The following is a 15,872-nucleotide window of genomic DNA, read 5'->3' as shown; positions in this document are numbered from 1 at the left end:
ATGAAAATTCATGATTGTAAGGAAGTTCTTAGAGCAATTGTTCTTTGGATACCTCCCCCCACCCCCCAAAAGCAATTTTTTCTGCTAGCAATCCACTGTAAATCTTCTGCAGTACATGGTTGGTTTTTGCAAATTGTTCTTTCTCCTTTAAGAAAAGACACTTCCAGTTTAAAATGTTAAGGAATAATAAACTACAGCTCCTTTTTGTCTATACCTTATGCTGAAAGTATGTACTTGTACAGTACACTGAATCCTCAGACCTCCAGTCTGATTTTTCAAAATGAACTGTTGTGTTGCCATCTGTTCACAGTTGCACTGGAGGAGAATAATTCTATTCTGCTGTCTCAAGCCTATGGTGTAGAGGAGAACATATGGTTTAAGAATTTATATTGCTGTTGAAATCTGAGATGGTATTTTGGGAGTGTTCTCATTCTGAATTAGTGACTTGGTGAAGGTACCTACTGTCAGCTTGGTCATTACTGACACAGCCCTGATCTGTGATGTATGTAATGTCTTTTGATGCCTAATATTATTAAAAGACAGCAAGATTTACCATTTTACTGTTCTTATGACATGGATACAACTGCAAAACACATGTCCTAAACAACAAGGAACACTTTCTTACTGAACAGATCATCTTCATCTGAAGAAAGGGAAGTGTTTGAAGGAGAATGGACTTCTGCCAAAGATAGTTTTACTCCAGAAGTAAAGTTTGCATCTATGTGGAAACAATTTTATTACTTCTAAAAAGTATGTGCAGGGCTGCTTCTATCCACAAGTGTGAAGTGGCACTTGATTTGAGTGTGATACATGGGGAAGCTGGGAAGCTTGTTTAAAAAAAAAAAAAAAAGCAAACACAAAAAAACCCAAACCAAACAAACATCACAATGAAACCCTCACAAAACTTCCCTTGCCCATTTTCAGAACATGAATAAATTTTCTTTCTAAACATTGCCTATGTTCTTCTCAGTATAACTACTGAAGGATTTTGCATGAAATGATCAAATCCATTGTTATAACTCTTGAGCCTAAAAGGGAAACAATCTCTAGAAGAGAAAGTCCTTCAGAACGTTCCTTTCCTTTTTTTGACAAACAAGTCTAGCTTAAATTATCACAAATTGTGGATGACTTAAATCTTTCCTTTTTCTAAAGATATGCCAACTAGTCTAGGATATGGTCTTGCTCATTGTTACAAATTTTGAACAAAATATGTTGGTTTCTTACAAATGTGCTTAATTTTTGCTCCCACCCAGTGTCAGTTAATGGTGTTTGTCATACAAAGGGAAAAAGCCTAGTTCTTTAAACCAAAGGACTGATTTAAGTAATACTTCCCTTTTATTGTAAAGATTAACTAGATAATTTGAGCATTTATTCAGATCTCTACTCAACTTTGATTTTTCTAGAACTAAGACAGAATTGCTTTTAGAAGAAATACTACCTTACCTACATGTCAGTAGTATATTATGGCAGCTCTACTTCATGATCAGCAGTTTACGTGAATTAGGCTATACTGTACTTCTGCTGTTCCAGCTCCTGAAGCATATCGGGATGTTGTCCAAGCTTCCACCTGGGATACTGCTCTGTTAGACCTCAGTGCATGTTGGAAAGTGAAAAGGTGATACAGTTCAGTTGGATTTGCTATCCTAGAAACAAGCTTAGTTCCCATCTCTTTCCTTTTCCACAGGGTGAATCGGTGAAATACTTCCTGGATAACCTGGATCGGATTGGTCAGCTGGTAAGACATACCTTTTGCTTTCTGAACCAAAAGAGCTGAAAAAGATAATAGAAGCCTGGATGTGCTATAATTAATGCTTTTTAGTTTGTGAGGGTTTTATTAAATAATAATGTATTAAATAACTTCAGTGTTCTCTCTCTAGCAGTAGTAAATAGAAAGAGTAAAAAACCTGAAGCTTAGTATTTGCTTAATCTTTTTTGACAAGATAACAAATACTGTTTACGGAAGTTGTATGCAATGCACAGGTTTTTTTACCTGTCCTTTTACACAGTCTCTGGATATCATTCACTTTCTGTGATGATCTGATGGTTGGTGCTACTTAAAGGGAGCAGAATGAAGCCTTACCAAATTAAAAAAAAAAATTACTAGCACCTATGAGATTCAAAATCTGTAATGAAAACATCCTTCAGGAGATCTGAAGAGTAGCGGTGATAAGCTTCTGAAGAGCAAATTTTCCTACGGTGGTAGGGTAGTCTGGGCCAGAACCTGTCATAGAACATGTTGCTGTTCCCACTGGTCATGGAGTGTGAACCCAGAAGAATTATTTCCACTAAAGTTTGCAATACATCCTTTGTAAGAGTAATGAACCATGAAAAACTAGATTTTTTAAAAAAAAGGAAAAAAAAAAAAACAAAACAAAACAAAACACCACTTTTAGGGATGACTTGGTGATCTGCTTTACTGAACGCTACCTAAATGGTGATAACAGTGTAGCTAAGAATTTCATAGTGGAAAAAATACACTTCAGCCTGAAAATGAGGCTTGAAAGATAAAAATGTGAATAAGTGCATTAGTCCTATATTTTTATTCTCATATGTCTCAGGATCTTCTGTAGCTGTTTATCAGTGTGCTCAGATAAATGGTCAACAGTTCATTATTCTCGAGTATTCGTTTTTCATTTGATGATTAAAAAAATCATGGTTCCTATTGATTTCTCCCGTTACTTTAATACTGGCATTAGCCAGCATTTTGAAGGACTTTTGTTGACACATTTCTTCTTTCTTTTACAGAATTATTTCCCCAGCAAACAAGATATTTTGCTGGCTAGAAAAGCCACAAAGGGGATAGTAGAGCATGATTTCATCATTAAAAAAATACCTTTCAAGATGGTGGATGTAGGTGGACAGAGATCTCAGCGTCAAAAGTGGTTCCAGTGCTTTGATGGAATAACTTCAATTTTGTTTATGGTCTCCTCCAGTGAATATGATCAGGTTCTCATGGAAGACAGGCGCACAAATAGACTTGTGGAGTCCATGAATATCTTTGAGACAATAGTCAATAACAAGCTTTTCTTTAATGTTTCCATTATTCTATTCCTCAACAAGATGGATCTTCTTGTAGAGAAGGTAAAGACTGTCAGCATTAAGAAGTATTTCTCGGACTTCAAAGGTGACCCTCACAGGCTAGAAGATGTTCAACGTTATCTGGTGCAGTGCTTTGACAGAAAGAGGAGAAACCGTAGTAAGCCGCTCTTCCATCACTTCACCACTGCCATAGACACTGAAAACATTCGCTTTGTGTTTCATGCTGTGAAGGACACGATCCTTCAAGAGAATCTGAAGGATATTATGTTGCAGTGAAGGAGAGCAGCCGATGTTCTGTTAAAATTTGCTGGAGGGTTAGATCAAAGTTTTTATTCTTTCTTTATGGCCCTTGCATGTGGTGTAGGACCCATGCTAATTACTTGGCTCAGGAATGCTGTAAACTAGCCAGTCCAAACAGAGGAGCTATAGGCCGAAGGAGTCAAATGTTGATGTTAGCTACTGAATCATTTGGACTAGAAACACTACTGAAACATGGCCGTTGTAGGTTCTGTACCTAGTTTGGAATGCTGAATAACACAACCACCTTCTGCCTTCTTAGAAAAAAGAAATCTCTGACAACCCATGTATGGAAGATGCGTTGTTTTAAATGAATGTGCTCATTTTTCAGAGATGCTAGTTATGCAAACTGCCTTTTTTTTGTAGTTTGGAGGTGCTGAATCAATCAAACGAATCTAAATGTAATGAGATTGGCAGCTGTGTTGGAGAACATTAGTGGAAGTTCCAGTCTTAACCCTTAGGGATATAACCAGATCTTGTGTGCATGTTCAGCTTTGCCAATGGTCTGGAATCCACTTATCAAGGTTGATGCACAGCTCTTGTCTGAAAGTTTTGCATGAGTCTCCTGAGGCAAAAGTCTAAAACTGTATAAGGAAACCCATGTTGGAGTAAACTGAATGGGAAGTTTGGGCCTCACTGATACAGAGAAGGGTTTATTTTGCACTATGTGTGAAGGGTATTACATCATGGGGAAACGGATTTCCTTGGTGAAGCAGCTTGTGCTAGAGCACCTGACCATCTATCCGCACAGTGGGTGCTCAAGTGAGATGTACTTCATGGAAATCCAGCACTGTTCTCACACCCACAGTTGGCAGTGTTTGTGAAGGTTCAGTATCTTGCGTGACAGGGCTTTATCTACATTCAAAAGTTTGAAAGCTGATTAAACTCTTAAGCAAAGGTTTGGTAGTACAGCAGCTGCTTGATTAGTTCCCAACAGCTGACCTTATAGGAAGACTGAACACCCTAGAGATCCCAGTTTTACAGCTGCACTGATGTATTTGGACAGCAAGACCTTGCTGTAAAATTAGCCTTTAATCTGTGTCTTAATGGGATCTTTAGCCTATAGTAATGCACATGTAATTCTGAGTACACTCAAGTTTGGAGTTGCCCATTTTGGGCAATGGTTTGTGTGTAAAATTGCAAGAGGCTATAAATAATGTTGATACGAACTGTTAATTTCCTAGCTCTCTCAGTCTGTGCAACTAACTGTCAGGTGCCTTTTTTTGTGTACAGATATATCGGATCTTTACTTCTACAGTGGGGTACATGGACAAACTGAAGATCTGCCTTTTATATCAACATTGTAGTGCTCTCCATTAGGTAATTTTCAAACATAGTTTACTGTTTACTGCAATTTTTGTCATAGACTTTTATCCAAGAATAAAACCTGAAGGGCTGTTTGTACCCGTAGAAGGTCAGCAGATTCCCTGGAGTTCATATCCCCTTTGAGCCTGTAATGGCATGTCAAAACAAGCAACATTTTACTTCAGCTGGTAATCCCATGGGAAATGTGGTCAAAAAAAGTCCTGTTCCGTTGTCCTTTCATGTTAATTTGGATAAAATCTGGAATCTTTCTTCCCCTCTGAAGCTTGCAGATGTTCATATCGGTATTTTTGGGTAGTTTGCTAATGTAGCAGTCTCTTGGCTTTCTTGTGCAGGCTTCAGAGTGGGAAAGATGTGGCTATTTCAGTGCCGTGTAGTGCACACAGTGTCAAGGTAAGAAGCAACTGAAAATTTGCAGATGGGAAAATCTAGCTTAAATTTGAGCAAACTTAATCAGGAATTAGCTTCTTTGTAACAAGTCTTATTTTTTCCAGGACCAACTCTGTCGTTTAAATATTTATTCATTTTTAACCTTGAAGGGGGAAAATGTTATGTGACTAATATTCAGATGGGGGGAAACTCTTCAGACTATTACATTTGAAAAGGTAAATGTTTCAACACAGTAACGCGAACAAGTTTACTCATCACGTAAAGTGCGTTTCTGTAAGCTAGTCCGTTTGTTTGGCTGAGGACTAAAGACTGTTTTCAAAGCTTTGAAGTATTCTTGGGGAGCTTGGTAGTAGTTTCCACTTCACAGAAGACACCAGGAAGGAAGAAGCAGTTGTGGGCTGATCTGACTTCTAGGTTGTCTTGACTTTTCCTAGTTTGCTGTGAGCTTTATTCTTTCACTAGATTTTCTAGATGGGTTAGTATTATGCTTGTTTTCTCAAATGAGTTAAACATTCCCTTTCAACTGTATTTTTCTCAAGAATTACCTCAGTTTTATGTCTGAATCTACTGTAGTTTTACCTGGGAGGCATAGCATGCAATTTCCTGTTCTCTTTTTCTCTTCATGCTCATCCATGGTTTTGTATCTTTAGTAACCTCACGGATTTAAAGCTCTGAGCAGACTTAATAATGCAACTTATATTTTAAGTAACTTAAAATCTGCACCTGAAAAAGAAACAGAATGAGATATCTCATATTGAGCTCTTCAAGCATATAACTTTTTTTATATGATATGGTAGTTTTGCACACGAAATCAGAGGTTTAGGGAAGCAGTTTGCTCACCTCAGGCCCATTATTGCCTTTCTTCTTTCTATTGATAAAATGGGCCTAAACACGATGCTGTAATCTGCAGATGGAAATCAGTAGTTTGGCTCTGTGTTCCATCAAACTTTGATAGTGATGGTTCACACCAGGAACCCAAGATCAGGAACAACTTCTTGCAAAAGTCAAGCACTTCTCAAGTTTGCAAAGAATCTGGTCCATGAGTAAAAAGGACTTAAGTGGCAGCTTTCTCTGCAAAATACACTTCACTTCTTGCCACAACTGAGGGGTTTTTTGTTTGTTTGTTTTGTCAAGGTATATTGTTGTATAATAAAGCCAGAAAATCTTCTTATGGTAAATCAGTTAATTACTAAGCAGAATTTAGGTAGATTAGGTTGTACAAACATCTCAGGATAGGCTTGGTCAGTTGCTTAGTCCTTCCACAAGAAACAAACAGATAATTTTATTTTAAGTGACATCCTGGAGAACTTTGCAGGTAAACACAGCTGGAGATAACATTATTTTTTTCTTCTTCTTCTTCTTTATAGGCTTATTGTTCATTTGGCTAGTCAGGAAATGGGTCACAGGCAGGATGATAATCAGATAGAGACCTTGAATAACTACTTTTTTTTAAAAAAGAAAAAAAAGGCAGCCTTTTGCTGTCCCTCCTCTGACACCCACAGGTCAATGACTAGTGATGGGGTGTTGCAAACAGGTTGTCTCTCCCAAGGACAAAGAGAGGAAGCGCTTGCAAGAGAGACTTACGTAATCTTGCAGTTCCATTTAAGTAGAAAACCTAAATGGGAGTCCTTTATCAAATGCTGCTTTGTATTTGTTGTCCTCAAAACAGGCTTTAAGCTAATATAGCATATCAGTCAGTACCATTCCTTCAGATTGCAGTGATGTCATTCTCTGAATAATTTTTAGATGGCATTACAAAGTGACAGATGAATTAGAATTAAAAAGGAAGAATAGTTTTCTAAGTGACATATTTATAGGGAGTTGTCACTTTGAAGGAATTAAATAGTTCTTAATGTTGAAAATTAATTAATATCCATTATGGAAAGTAAATTACTGGCCCCTCGGCTCTACACTACAACTCAAAGATGCTTCCAGTTTGATTAAAAACAATTGATCTTACTTTATTTAATATGTCAGCATAGATTATTTGACTTATTAACTTGATAACATATTCATTTTTAAAAAATACTGCTGTGTAAAGCCTAGAACCGGGCATGTTACAAGCATGAAGAAGCTCCTGAAGATGACTGTTCACAGGCTTTCTGAGCCAACTAAAGCCTGAACCTCAGCCAAGCAGACAGAGTGGAGAAGCTAATGGCAAAAAAAGTGTAGTGAAATGGAGCAGGAAGAGCTCATCTGTGTATGGCACAGCAGAAAAAAGTGTAATTCCACTAGGATAGCTATAGTAGGGTTTTTTGTATGAAAGGTGGCACATTTAAAAAGTGTGTCCTGTCCTGTCCGTGTGTGATCCCCCCGCCTTCATTCCCATGTCCCCATGCCCCTGGGTATTCACCAGTCCTGGTTACTGTAATCTGCAAAGAATAGTAGAGTTAAAGAAATTAAAAGAATAGACATGGAACCACTGAAGAAACTAGCAGCTTTTGTTAGTGACAGGCAACTACCTTCCAGAGAATAGAACTTTAGAAAAGCCCTTTGCTGCCTTTAGATGGCTGTCTGTGGATATTAACTCCGTATTTTAGAGTATTTTCTAAGTATGTACCTCTTTAGTTCTCCTGGAAAAAATGATTCTGCTGCATGGAACTACAGGATTTCTGTAAAAGGCCCCTCTGATTTTCAAGTAGGGAGTTTTGACGCCTGACTTAGCTTTGCTTGTGTCATCAAATTTTCAGGAGTACTTATGGGTTCATAGACAGTTTGGTGCATGCCAGCTTGAGACACAGACACAATATGCAGTAACACCTCCATACAGCGCAGCTTGTCATGTAAGCCAAACACTGATCTCTCATGACGAGAACTACGTTGATTTTTATAAGTTTAATAGTAGCTTCTTTTCTATATCATTTTTCTAGTATAAAATCACATGGTGTAGTCAGGGGTTCTAATATAGCACTGTTAACTCTTTACCTCAGTACACTCTAATTCTGTAACACAAAGTGGTGGGTAGGGTGTTTCAGTAGCAACTATAAAACATCTGTGCCTACTTCAGTAAAAGAGTCTTTAACAGATTTCTAGGGAGCATGCATTATGGATCAGGAAGGCTGGCATGGTCTGGGCCAGACTTGGCCTGAATTAATATTAACTCCACACACTTCTGGGTGAGGACTGTCTAGCCTAGTGGGGAAGTAATTGCCAAGACAATACAAGACCTAGTGCTTTTTAATATTAGCTGTTTTGTCATTAGCTGGGGTGATCTCTGCTTTGTGCTGTGAAGTGGGCACTTCTTTGTTTTAACACTATTCTTTTTTTACATAGATGGAAGTGAGTAAAGCCAGGATATTTAGAGCTGAAACTGCTGCTCTACTCACCAGGTGATGCTATCTCTGCTCATCTTGGTGGTTGGATGGTTTAGCTTGATTCTTGACATTTTTATCTTTTTCTAATGGCATTTGGAAAGCAGTGTTGAAGTTAATCTATGTGTCGATATGCTTGTTTTGTTAATGAGTGGGGAGTATGGAGGTACTAGATTGTCAGTGCTAGTGGTTCTGTGCCTGGCTTGATGAACTGTATCACAGCCCAGCTCTTGGCATATGTCTGAAGGTCATACATTCTGTCCAATGTGAAAATATTCACAGTTGGAGAGGAAATAAAGAGCAGTGCTGACTTCCAAGGTGGGCATTCTGGTAAAAAAGCCAAAGTATGTTGGAAGGGAGCAGAAGAGGAGAGCTATTGACAGATCCCAAAAGCTGATGGTGCTTGAAGACTGACTTTATTGAAGTGAAATGCCATCTGTGTTGACCCCAAAAGCTTTGAGTGACTCCAGAGAGCTATTGGCTGTGAATTAACAGCAGCAGGCTGGCAAGGCTGCCCATGCTGCAGCTGCACACCCTTCCGCTGTAAATCTCTCTTCATCTGTTCATAACTGGGTGCTAAAACTCAATTTCTGCTAAATTACAGTATGCAAATCTCTGGCCAGACAGTGCATTTTACTCCTTTCTAACAACTACCTAAACTTTCTTCAAGATACCAGAGTGTGAGAAGTATCCCAGGGGAACGGCTAGGTAGGAGACTGTTTCCATTATTTGAATAAACACTGCAACAGATGGAGAGTAAAAATTGTTGATAAGTAAGACCTGAGAGAGCATCTTATGAGGGAAGGAATAGTTTTTTGGATAACACTGGCTGCTTCTCTGCTAGTACTTCCTGTCAATCTCTTGTGCTGAGCTTATGTGCAGGTGGTTGGGCACAAAAGTTGAGAAAAGATGGCAGGGAGAAGGGGGATGTGGAAGAGAAATGATCTTTTGGTAGCTCATGAGACTTGGAAAGCATGGTTGGTGGACTGAGGTTTGAAAACCTGTTCAAGCTCCCATTTGTATTGAAGCCGTTAACTCTCTTATGATGAGATAATGTGCGTTCTTCCGGTGTACAGGTTTTGTTACCTCAAATGCGTAATGAGCTTGAATTGATGGTACAAGCTAAAAAGTATTTCCGGAGACTCCACTTAACAAAATGGCTAGTATTTATTGCTCTTGTGATGAATTGTCTTGTTTATGGATCAATATGTATGAAAGCAAACTGAAAACACAAAGTTATTTCATGACACAATCATGTAGCTAGGAAGCCAATTAATGTTATCTTTTATTCTGCAATTTACTTGCTCTCTGGTGCCTATGCATTGTAACACACATACTATGCAATATCATTCTCTTTTTTTAAACGAGTTCACTGCACTGGGTAAGGAAGGCCTGAGTTTAGCCTTAATTTTCTAACAATTCACAGGAAAGTACTTTAAAAACCGTGACAAACTAAAAGAAGGTTAAAAAATGCATAAAGTAAAAGCACAGTTCCAGACTGCTCACGTAAGTGTCTTTCTAGCACCAAACAGCATCCATGATAGAAGCAGCTACTTGCTGTAATAGTTTCAATTTATGAAAACTGTGTACTAGATAAAATTATATTGTGATGTGTAAAAAGTGTATTTTACAGCTTTGGTGACTTAGTTTACTGTTTTGTATATATGAATTTTATAAATCTATTAAAACTTGACTTGTTATACTGTTCTTCTTGGGTTTTATCTTTCAACAGAGTCTAGAGTGACATTTTTTGCTTTATTAAAGAATTTTCTGCAAGAGACCCGCTTTTTGAATAAATTACAGCGTGGGCTGCATGAAATTTCAGCTGCCATGCAATAAAATCTTGTTCTGCAATCTTTATGTATCTCCCACCTTTCCAGTTCTGGTCTGAATCATTCTTCCCAAGTCTGTCCAGGAATTGAAGGCTGGTGGAACATTAACCTGTATAAAACTTCCAGTTCAGTCATCTGTAGCATTTCCATAGCTGACTTAGGCATCGGAACTAATGGGAAGTGGAAGGGGAGACACAGCTAGAGTTTGTGCTTATTTTAAGCTTATTTTAAGCTTAGCAAGAATTTTTAAATTATTAATATTAAATAAATATTAAATAATTAACCCTGTTGAGTTAGCAACACCTGTTAGAGACTCCTCTTCGGCTGTATAGCATGTGGTAACAGCCATGGGAACTATACTTGCTTCTTTCCAGTGCTGGTCCCCTCTGCTGGACTCACTTGTGTGCTGTGGTATCTTCTACAGCGGCGTAGAACCACTGACCTTTGGAGAGGCATCGGTATCCCTGTCTTACGGCATCGCCATCCTGGCATCAACTAATTGTGCCAGAACTTAAACTCCAGTTCTTAGGAATCTCATTAACCTTTTCTCACTTGTACTTCAAAAGGTCACATTGGCAGATTTTTGTGGCAAACCTTAGTTGTTTCTTGTGTGAACTAGTAATGTCTAATCAATTACATTGGCAGGTACACAGTCTGAAACACTTCATGGAGCATTGTTTGTCCTTTTTACTAATCACTGGAAATGTTAGGTCCTCTGTTACATCAAGCTTTCAGGAATGGCTGACTTTTGGGTTTGGGATGTTTTTTTTTTTTCCCCCAGAGGTGCTGAGCACTTTCAGGTAACAATGCATATTGTCAGTGTTCGGCATCTCTGAAAATGAGGGCAGATGACTTGAAAATTCAGTATGTACTAATAGGAGGTTTCCAGGTGTGATCAGGTACTTTCTAATCTGAGAAAGTCAAGGCAACAGCAGCAGCTACAAGTGACCTCTTTGGTCAGCTCTGTGAAAGCAAGTGTTAGCCCTTTCCTGAGCCAAATTATTCCAGTGAATTACAGAGCTACAAGATAACATACAGAAAAAGTTTAATAGGTTTCTCACTGGAGCAAGAAACAGCTCTTTCTGGCAATATCTGCTGGAGCACATTGATGTTGAAAACAAGGGCCATGCCAGGTGGTTGAGACGCTTCACCAGCAGGCAGCAAAGGAGGGGTTATTTCAAGTTGTCAGTTGAAAGCTGGCTGGAGTTTGGTTGGTTTGTATTGAAGTTCTGTGGTATCTGAATTGCTGAATCTCCAAAGACTTAATCAAAATAAGAAATGTGTTGTCACTGGAGTGCCTGCCTGAGCTCAGTCCTTCCTAGTCAGCAGTTGTGAGCAGGCACTTAAACAGCACCAGTTTCAGTGGGATTTAAATTTTTGTTTGGGACACACGGAAGGAGGCTTGAATCAGGGTATCTTAGTGACACCGTTTTTCCATACTTGCCAATATTTCTGTATCTCAAACTATCTCACTTCATACAGCAAAGATGTCCCTTTCATAATTCAGCTGCAGAGGTGTTGCCCCGTAAGAGCAGAGGCTGAGGCGGTTGGCTCTGCAGGTAGGTTTGTCTTTTCAGTGCTGAAGAATGCTTGTACCCCAGGGACAGCCTAAACTCAATATATTAACTTTGAATTCTCTTCCCTAGGTCAGCATGGCTACCTGTTACTAGAGTGTCTCTTCTGTAATTTCAGTAATTCAGCACTCTGAAGGTAAAAGGGAAAAAAACATGACTAGTTCCCCAGGGAGAGGCTTCTCTAAAGTACAACATTGGCAGGGCATAACTTGTATTTTTGCTAAAGTGTACAAGGCATAAGGTTTGGGGTGCTTATAGTAACATTTAAATGTTCATTACAGCTCTTTGAGGAGAGAAATTAAATCTTGTGGTTTCTAGCTCCAGTCTGGTATCTCATTATCTTGTACAGACCATGGAGGAAGTTTATTCAGTTACTAGCAAATATTAATCAAATTTCTTGCCACTCTCCCCAAGACTGACTGGCATCTTGGGAATCTGCATGGTCTTAAGGGAGGAAGAGTTATTAGGAAGAGTATGTAGGGATTTTTACAAAAAGTGTCTTTCCTTTAAAGCCTCCATTTAGCCCAGCAGAAACAGACTTCAGTTAAAAGTATTGGGTTTTAGGGGAGGGAAGTGGTGCTATCCACTCTTAAATTGGAAAGTGCTGGATACTGGTGGATAAATGTCTGTGGAAGGCACTGGTTTATCCTCTCCCACCTTAGCTAGTTGTGGGCAATATCACCCCTAACTAGCAAAGAGTGGGGGGCTATTTGAGGGGATTTTGTTTGTTTGTTTTTTTCTTCCCTGGACAGTTGTGTTGTACCCCTAGTCCCTTCAATTACAGCAACTTCTTGTTTTAAGTGTAGGAGTGGAATGTTCTGTTTATTCTTGGGAGAAGATACTTGTCTCTATGAGCTCGTAAAGCTATTAAAAGACTGTTTTCTGTTCTGTTCAGGATTATAGACTTGTAGAAGTCTCTTCAAAATAAGTATCCTTGAGCTTGAGGCAGAAAGGGTATGACAGGATTTACTTTGATAGTGGAAGGTGTTCCAGGTAGCCACAGGATGGTGTGGTTTGGGGGTTGTTCTGAGCCAGATGAGTCTAGTGCGAATCTGTGTTGTCCCATTGCCTTAGGGGTTGTTACATGGGAGACGGCAGCTTCAGGAAGGAGTTGCCTGGTTCTGCTGGAGGATCTCCGAAGGCAGGTCATGGGCAGGGTTTAATTCTAGATCATCTGCCTGTCACAACAAGGCACCCACAGGTCATGAGCCAGAGAAACGAAAGCGCTGCCTTCCCAGGGCTGCGGGGCCGGGGCGGGGGGGTATTTGTAACTGGGTCTCAGCTGCAGACCAGCAGCATTACCTGCTCCTGGTGAGGAACAGCGCTGTGTCCACAGCTGCCAGCCAGAGCCCCGATGCCATGCCTCAGCAGCCTACTGGTACCATTGCCCTTTGGGACTTGCCTCCTTTCCCGTCTGGGTGCCCAGTTCCTTTCACTGCCTGTCTTCCCGCAGGAGGCTCAGCAAACTGTGGCTGATGTACTGCACAGTGAACACCCAGGTTCTCCTGCCCGCTGCCTACTACGCACTGAAACTCTGTTCCTGGACCATTTGTAACCAACTCCGATCTTGGCTGCTGAGTTGCAAGTAACTTCTGGGGGGTGCATTTATATATAGAGTACCCTACTACTTGCAGATGGTTGATCATGCAGCTTGACCTTCTAAAATGACTCCCAAGTATCTCATCTGTATTTGTTTCACAGCTTGGCAGCTCATTAGCTGAAAGTTACGCTCCTGTTCCCATACCTTTCCAAGTTACCTCCCTGGAAACCTTATGCAGGAAATCTTATTTAGGGGTTTACCTTCAATTTGGTTTACTCCTAATTCCCATCAGCTGTTTTCTGCCCCTCTACAACTCTGATACATGCAGAGAAGAGTAGGAATTGCACCTTTGTGCTTTAGTCCTGGTTATCACCTTAATTTTCTGTGTAACCTTGGCCAGTCACTTTATTCCTCTGTGACGCAGGTTGCCTCCTTACTCCTTAGACTTTGTGATCTTAAGTACTTTCAGACCCTGGGACAAAATGTTGCACTGCACTGTAATGTACAGCACTAGTGCTGGAAACCTTTGCTGAGGTGAAGAGTAGCTAGCTCCACGGAAATGTTCTTGCATGAACAAAAACCTGTGGTGTAATAGTGCATGGATCTTCTCTCCTCCAGCTGCTCAAGAACTTTAAAAGTGTATTCAGCTACCTTCTGCCTTTCACTGCAAAGTCGCATATTGCCTGTGGACCCTGCTGAGCTGCCTATGCGAGTAGGTGAAGCTGTGAGTTACCGTGCTCATTTACTTCTTACTTGGAGCACTTCTGGACAAGCTGAGCTGGTAAGTGGTGGTTCTGTCAGTGATGCTGTCAAAAATGCCCATTATTGGTAAGCAACAGCTCTCCGGCAGAAATTCATGCTTTCACAACAGAGCGAATGTGCGTCAAGCATCACATAGGGAGGTTCCCCATCGCTGACTTCTGCCAGAAGTTGAGTGTGTTTCTGTGCCACCCCTTTTCTCTGTTGTCTTTGGATTTGTTGTGATAGAAGGCTGCCCATTTCCCTTAGGCAGTATTGTCATCCAGAGTTTATGGCCCCTTTCTGGAAAGTTCCTAAAGTTCAGCGTAATGGTTCAGTACAGAAGCAAGAGCGAACAAGGCTGGACAGCATGTAATCTCTTGCTTAAAATAGTAAATCTGTTAAGGCAACAACAGAGCAAGTATGGGGCAGTACATGGATTTGTAATTCAAGCAGGATTAGTTTGGAAAATTTCTGCTGCTGGGAAGAATGTCTTGGATGAGAACCCCACCGCCTTTGAGGCTGCCAGGAGAGGGCGGCAGCAGCGGCTCCGCCGCACAGCGCCTGCGCCCAGGCCAGGCGCGCAGCCTGGAAAAAATGTTTCCAGGAATTGCCGTCATCAGTCCCGAAGCCAGAACTCCCTTTTTCTCCCCTTATGAATCATGCGGATGTGAAGTCAGTTGTGTTTCTCAAATCCAGTTGAATTTACTACGAGATCATCTGTTCTGCTCACCTGCATGTGTAAATCTCAAGCTTTTCTCAAACGTCTTCCCCTGATCTTCTCCCTTCCCGCCCCAAAAATGCGTTGCAGGGTTACTGCGTGGTTAGACCCTCTCTCCTTCCAGCTGAACTGGACCCAGTCCTGCCTGCTGATATTTTTGGATGGGAGAAAACCAAAGCACGGCCACGTAGCTGTGAGCCACAGAGCGCGTTATCAGTGCTGAGGTCTGAGTGAACTGGGGATGGAGAGAGCCTTCCCCCAGCCTGCTGCTCTTACAGAGCTCAAACCCATTGCCCTCTTGAGCTCCGGCTATAAATAGCCAGAGAGGAACAGCATGCCCCAGCACTGGGGAGACGGGCTCTGCAGCTCCTGGAGCCAGCACGGCACCAGTTCCTGGTGAGTGGGTGACTTACGGAACAGAGAAGAGGGAGAGGACCAGGGTTTTAAGTTCTCAAGGCAGAAAGAGAATAATGCATGTGTAATTCCCCCCTTTCAGTTAATAGTCAATGAGTGTGTGAATGTTTTCAAAGGGTTTTCTCTCCTGTGCCAGTCTACAGAGGATGTGAGTTGTTACAGCTCGTGGCTCCAAGCCTGGCTTTGAACTGAAGCACCTCAGGAGATCCCCTCGAGTGTCCGCCAAAAGACAGTCATCACGCTAACGCTGTTCTTTATGGCAGAGGAGCTGCCAGGGTTCTTTCTGCTTTACTCGCTGACTCTGTGCCTGCTGTCTCCCCCACTACTCCTAGTGTGTCTGTCAGCCTCAGTTGCACTCCTGCCCTCAGCACAACCTCCAGCTGATGGGGCAGCCACCAGAACGGAGATGAACATTTGGTATGGGGGGAGAGGAGAGGGAAGAGTATCATCTGTGCTTCAGGCTGAAATGCTGAGCAGCGGGGAGCTCTGCGCAGGGGAGAGCTGCCCTGGTTTAATGTACATCTGTGCGTTCAGATGACCCAAGCTTCTGTGTGAACATATTTAGCTTCTCTGTGAACATGTTCAGTGTTTAGCAGGGACCTCTTCCCAGCTGACTTTAGACCGAATGAACTATGGCAAGAAAATACAAGCGCCTACATAGGACTTGGTGTGAGTTTGGAGTAGCACTGCCTC

At 41.0% G+C, this 15,872-nt stretch overlaps 1 protein-coding gene across 2 annotated transcripts in view; it reads left to right on the top strand.

The window, feature by feature from the left end:
• The window catches only part of GNA12 (G protein subunit alpha 12), a 44,705-nt gene extending 34,638 nt beyond the window's left edge, over window positions 1–10,067 (top strand). For both annotated transcript variants that reach the window (XM_040591783.1, XM_040591785.1), the window contains exons 3-4: window positions 1,685–1,735; window positions 2,746–10,067. In XM_040591783.1, the coding sequence (XP_040447717.1) occupies window positions 1,685–1,735; window positions 2,746–3,315 (621 nt within the window). In that variant the 3' untranslated portion in view covers window positions 3,316–10,067. The remainder of the gene's footprint in view (window positions 1–1,684; window positions 1,736–2,745) is intronic.
• The last annotated feature ends 5,805 nt before the right edge of the window (window positions 10,068–15,872 follow it).

This window comes from Falco naumanni, chromosome 4, assembly GCF_017639655.2.
Source record: "Falco naumanni isolate bFalNau1 chromosome 4, bFalNau1.pat, whole genome shotgun sequence".
In the NCBI taxonomy this organism is placed as follows: Eukaryota; Metazoa; Chordata; class Aves; order Falconiformes; family Falconidae; genus Falco; species Falco naumanni.
Note: the sequence above shows the minus strand (reverse complement) of the source record. Positions and strands in the feature narration are given on the sequence as shown.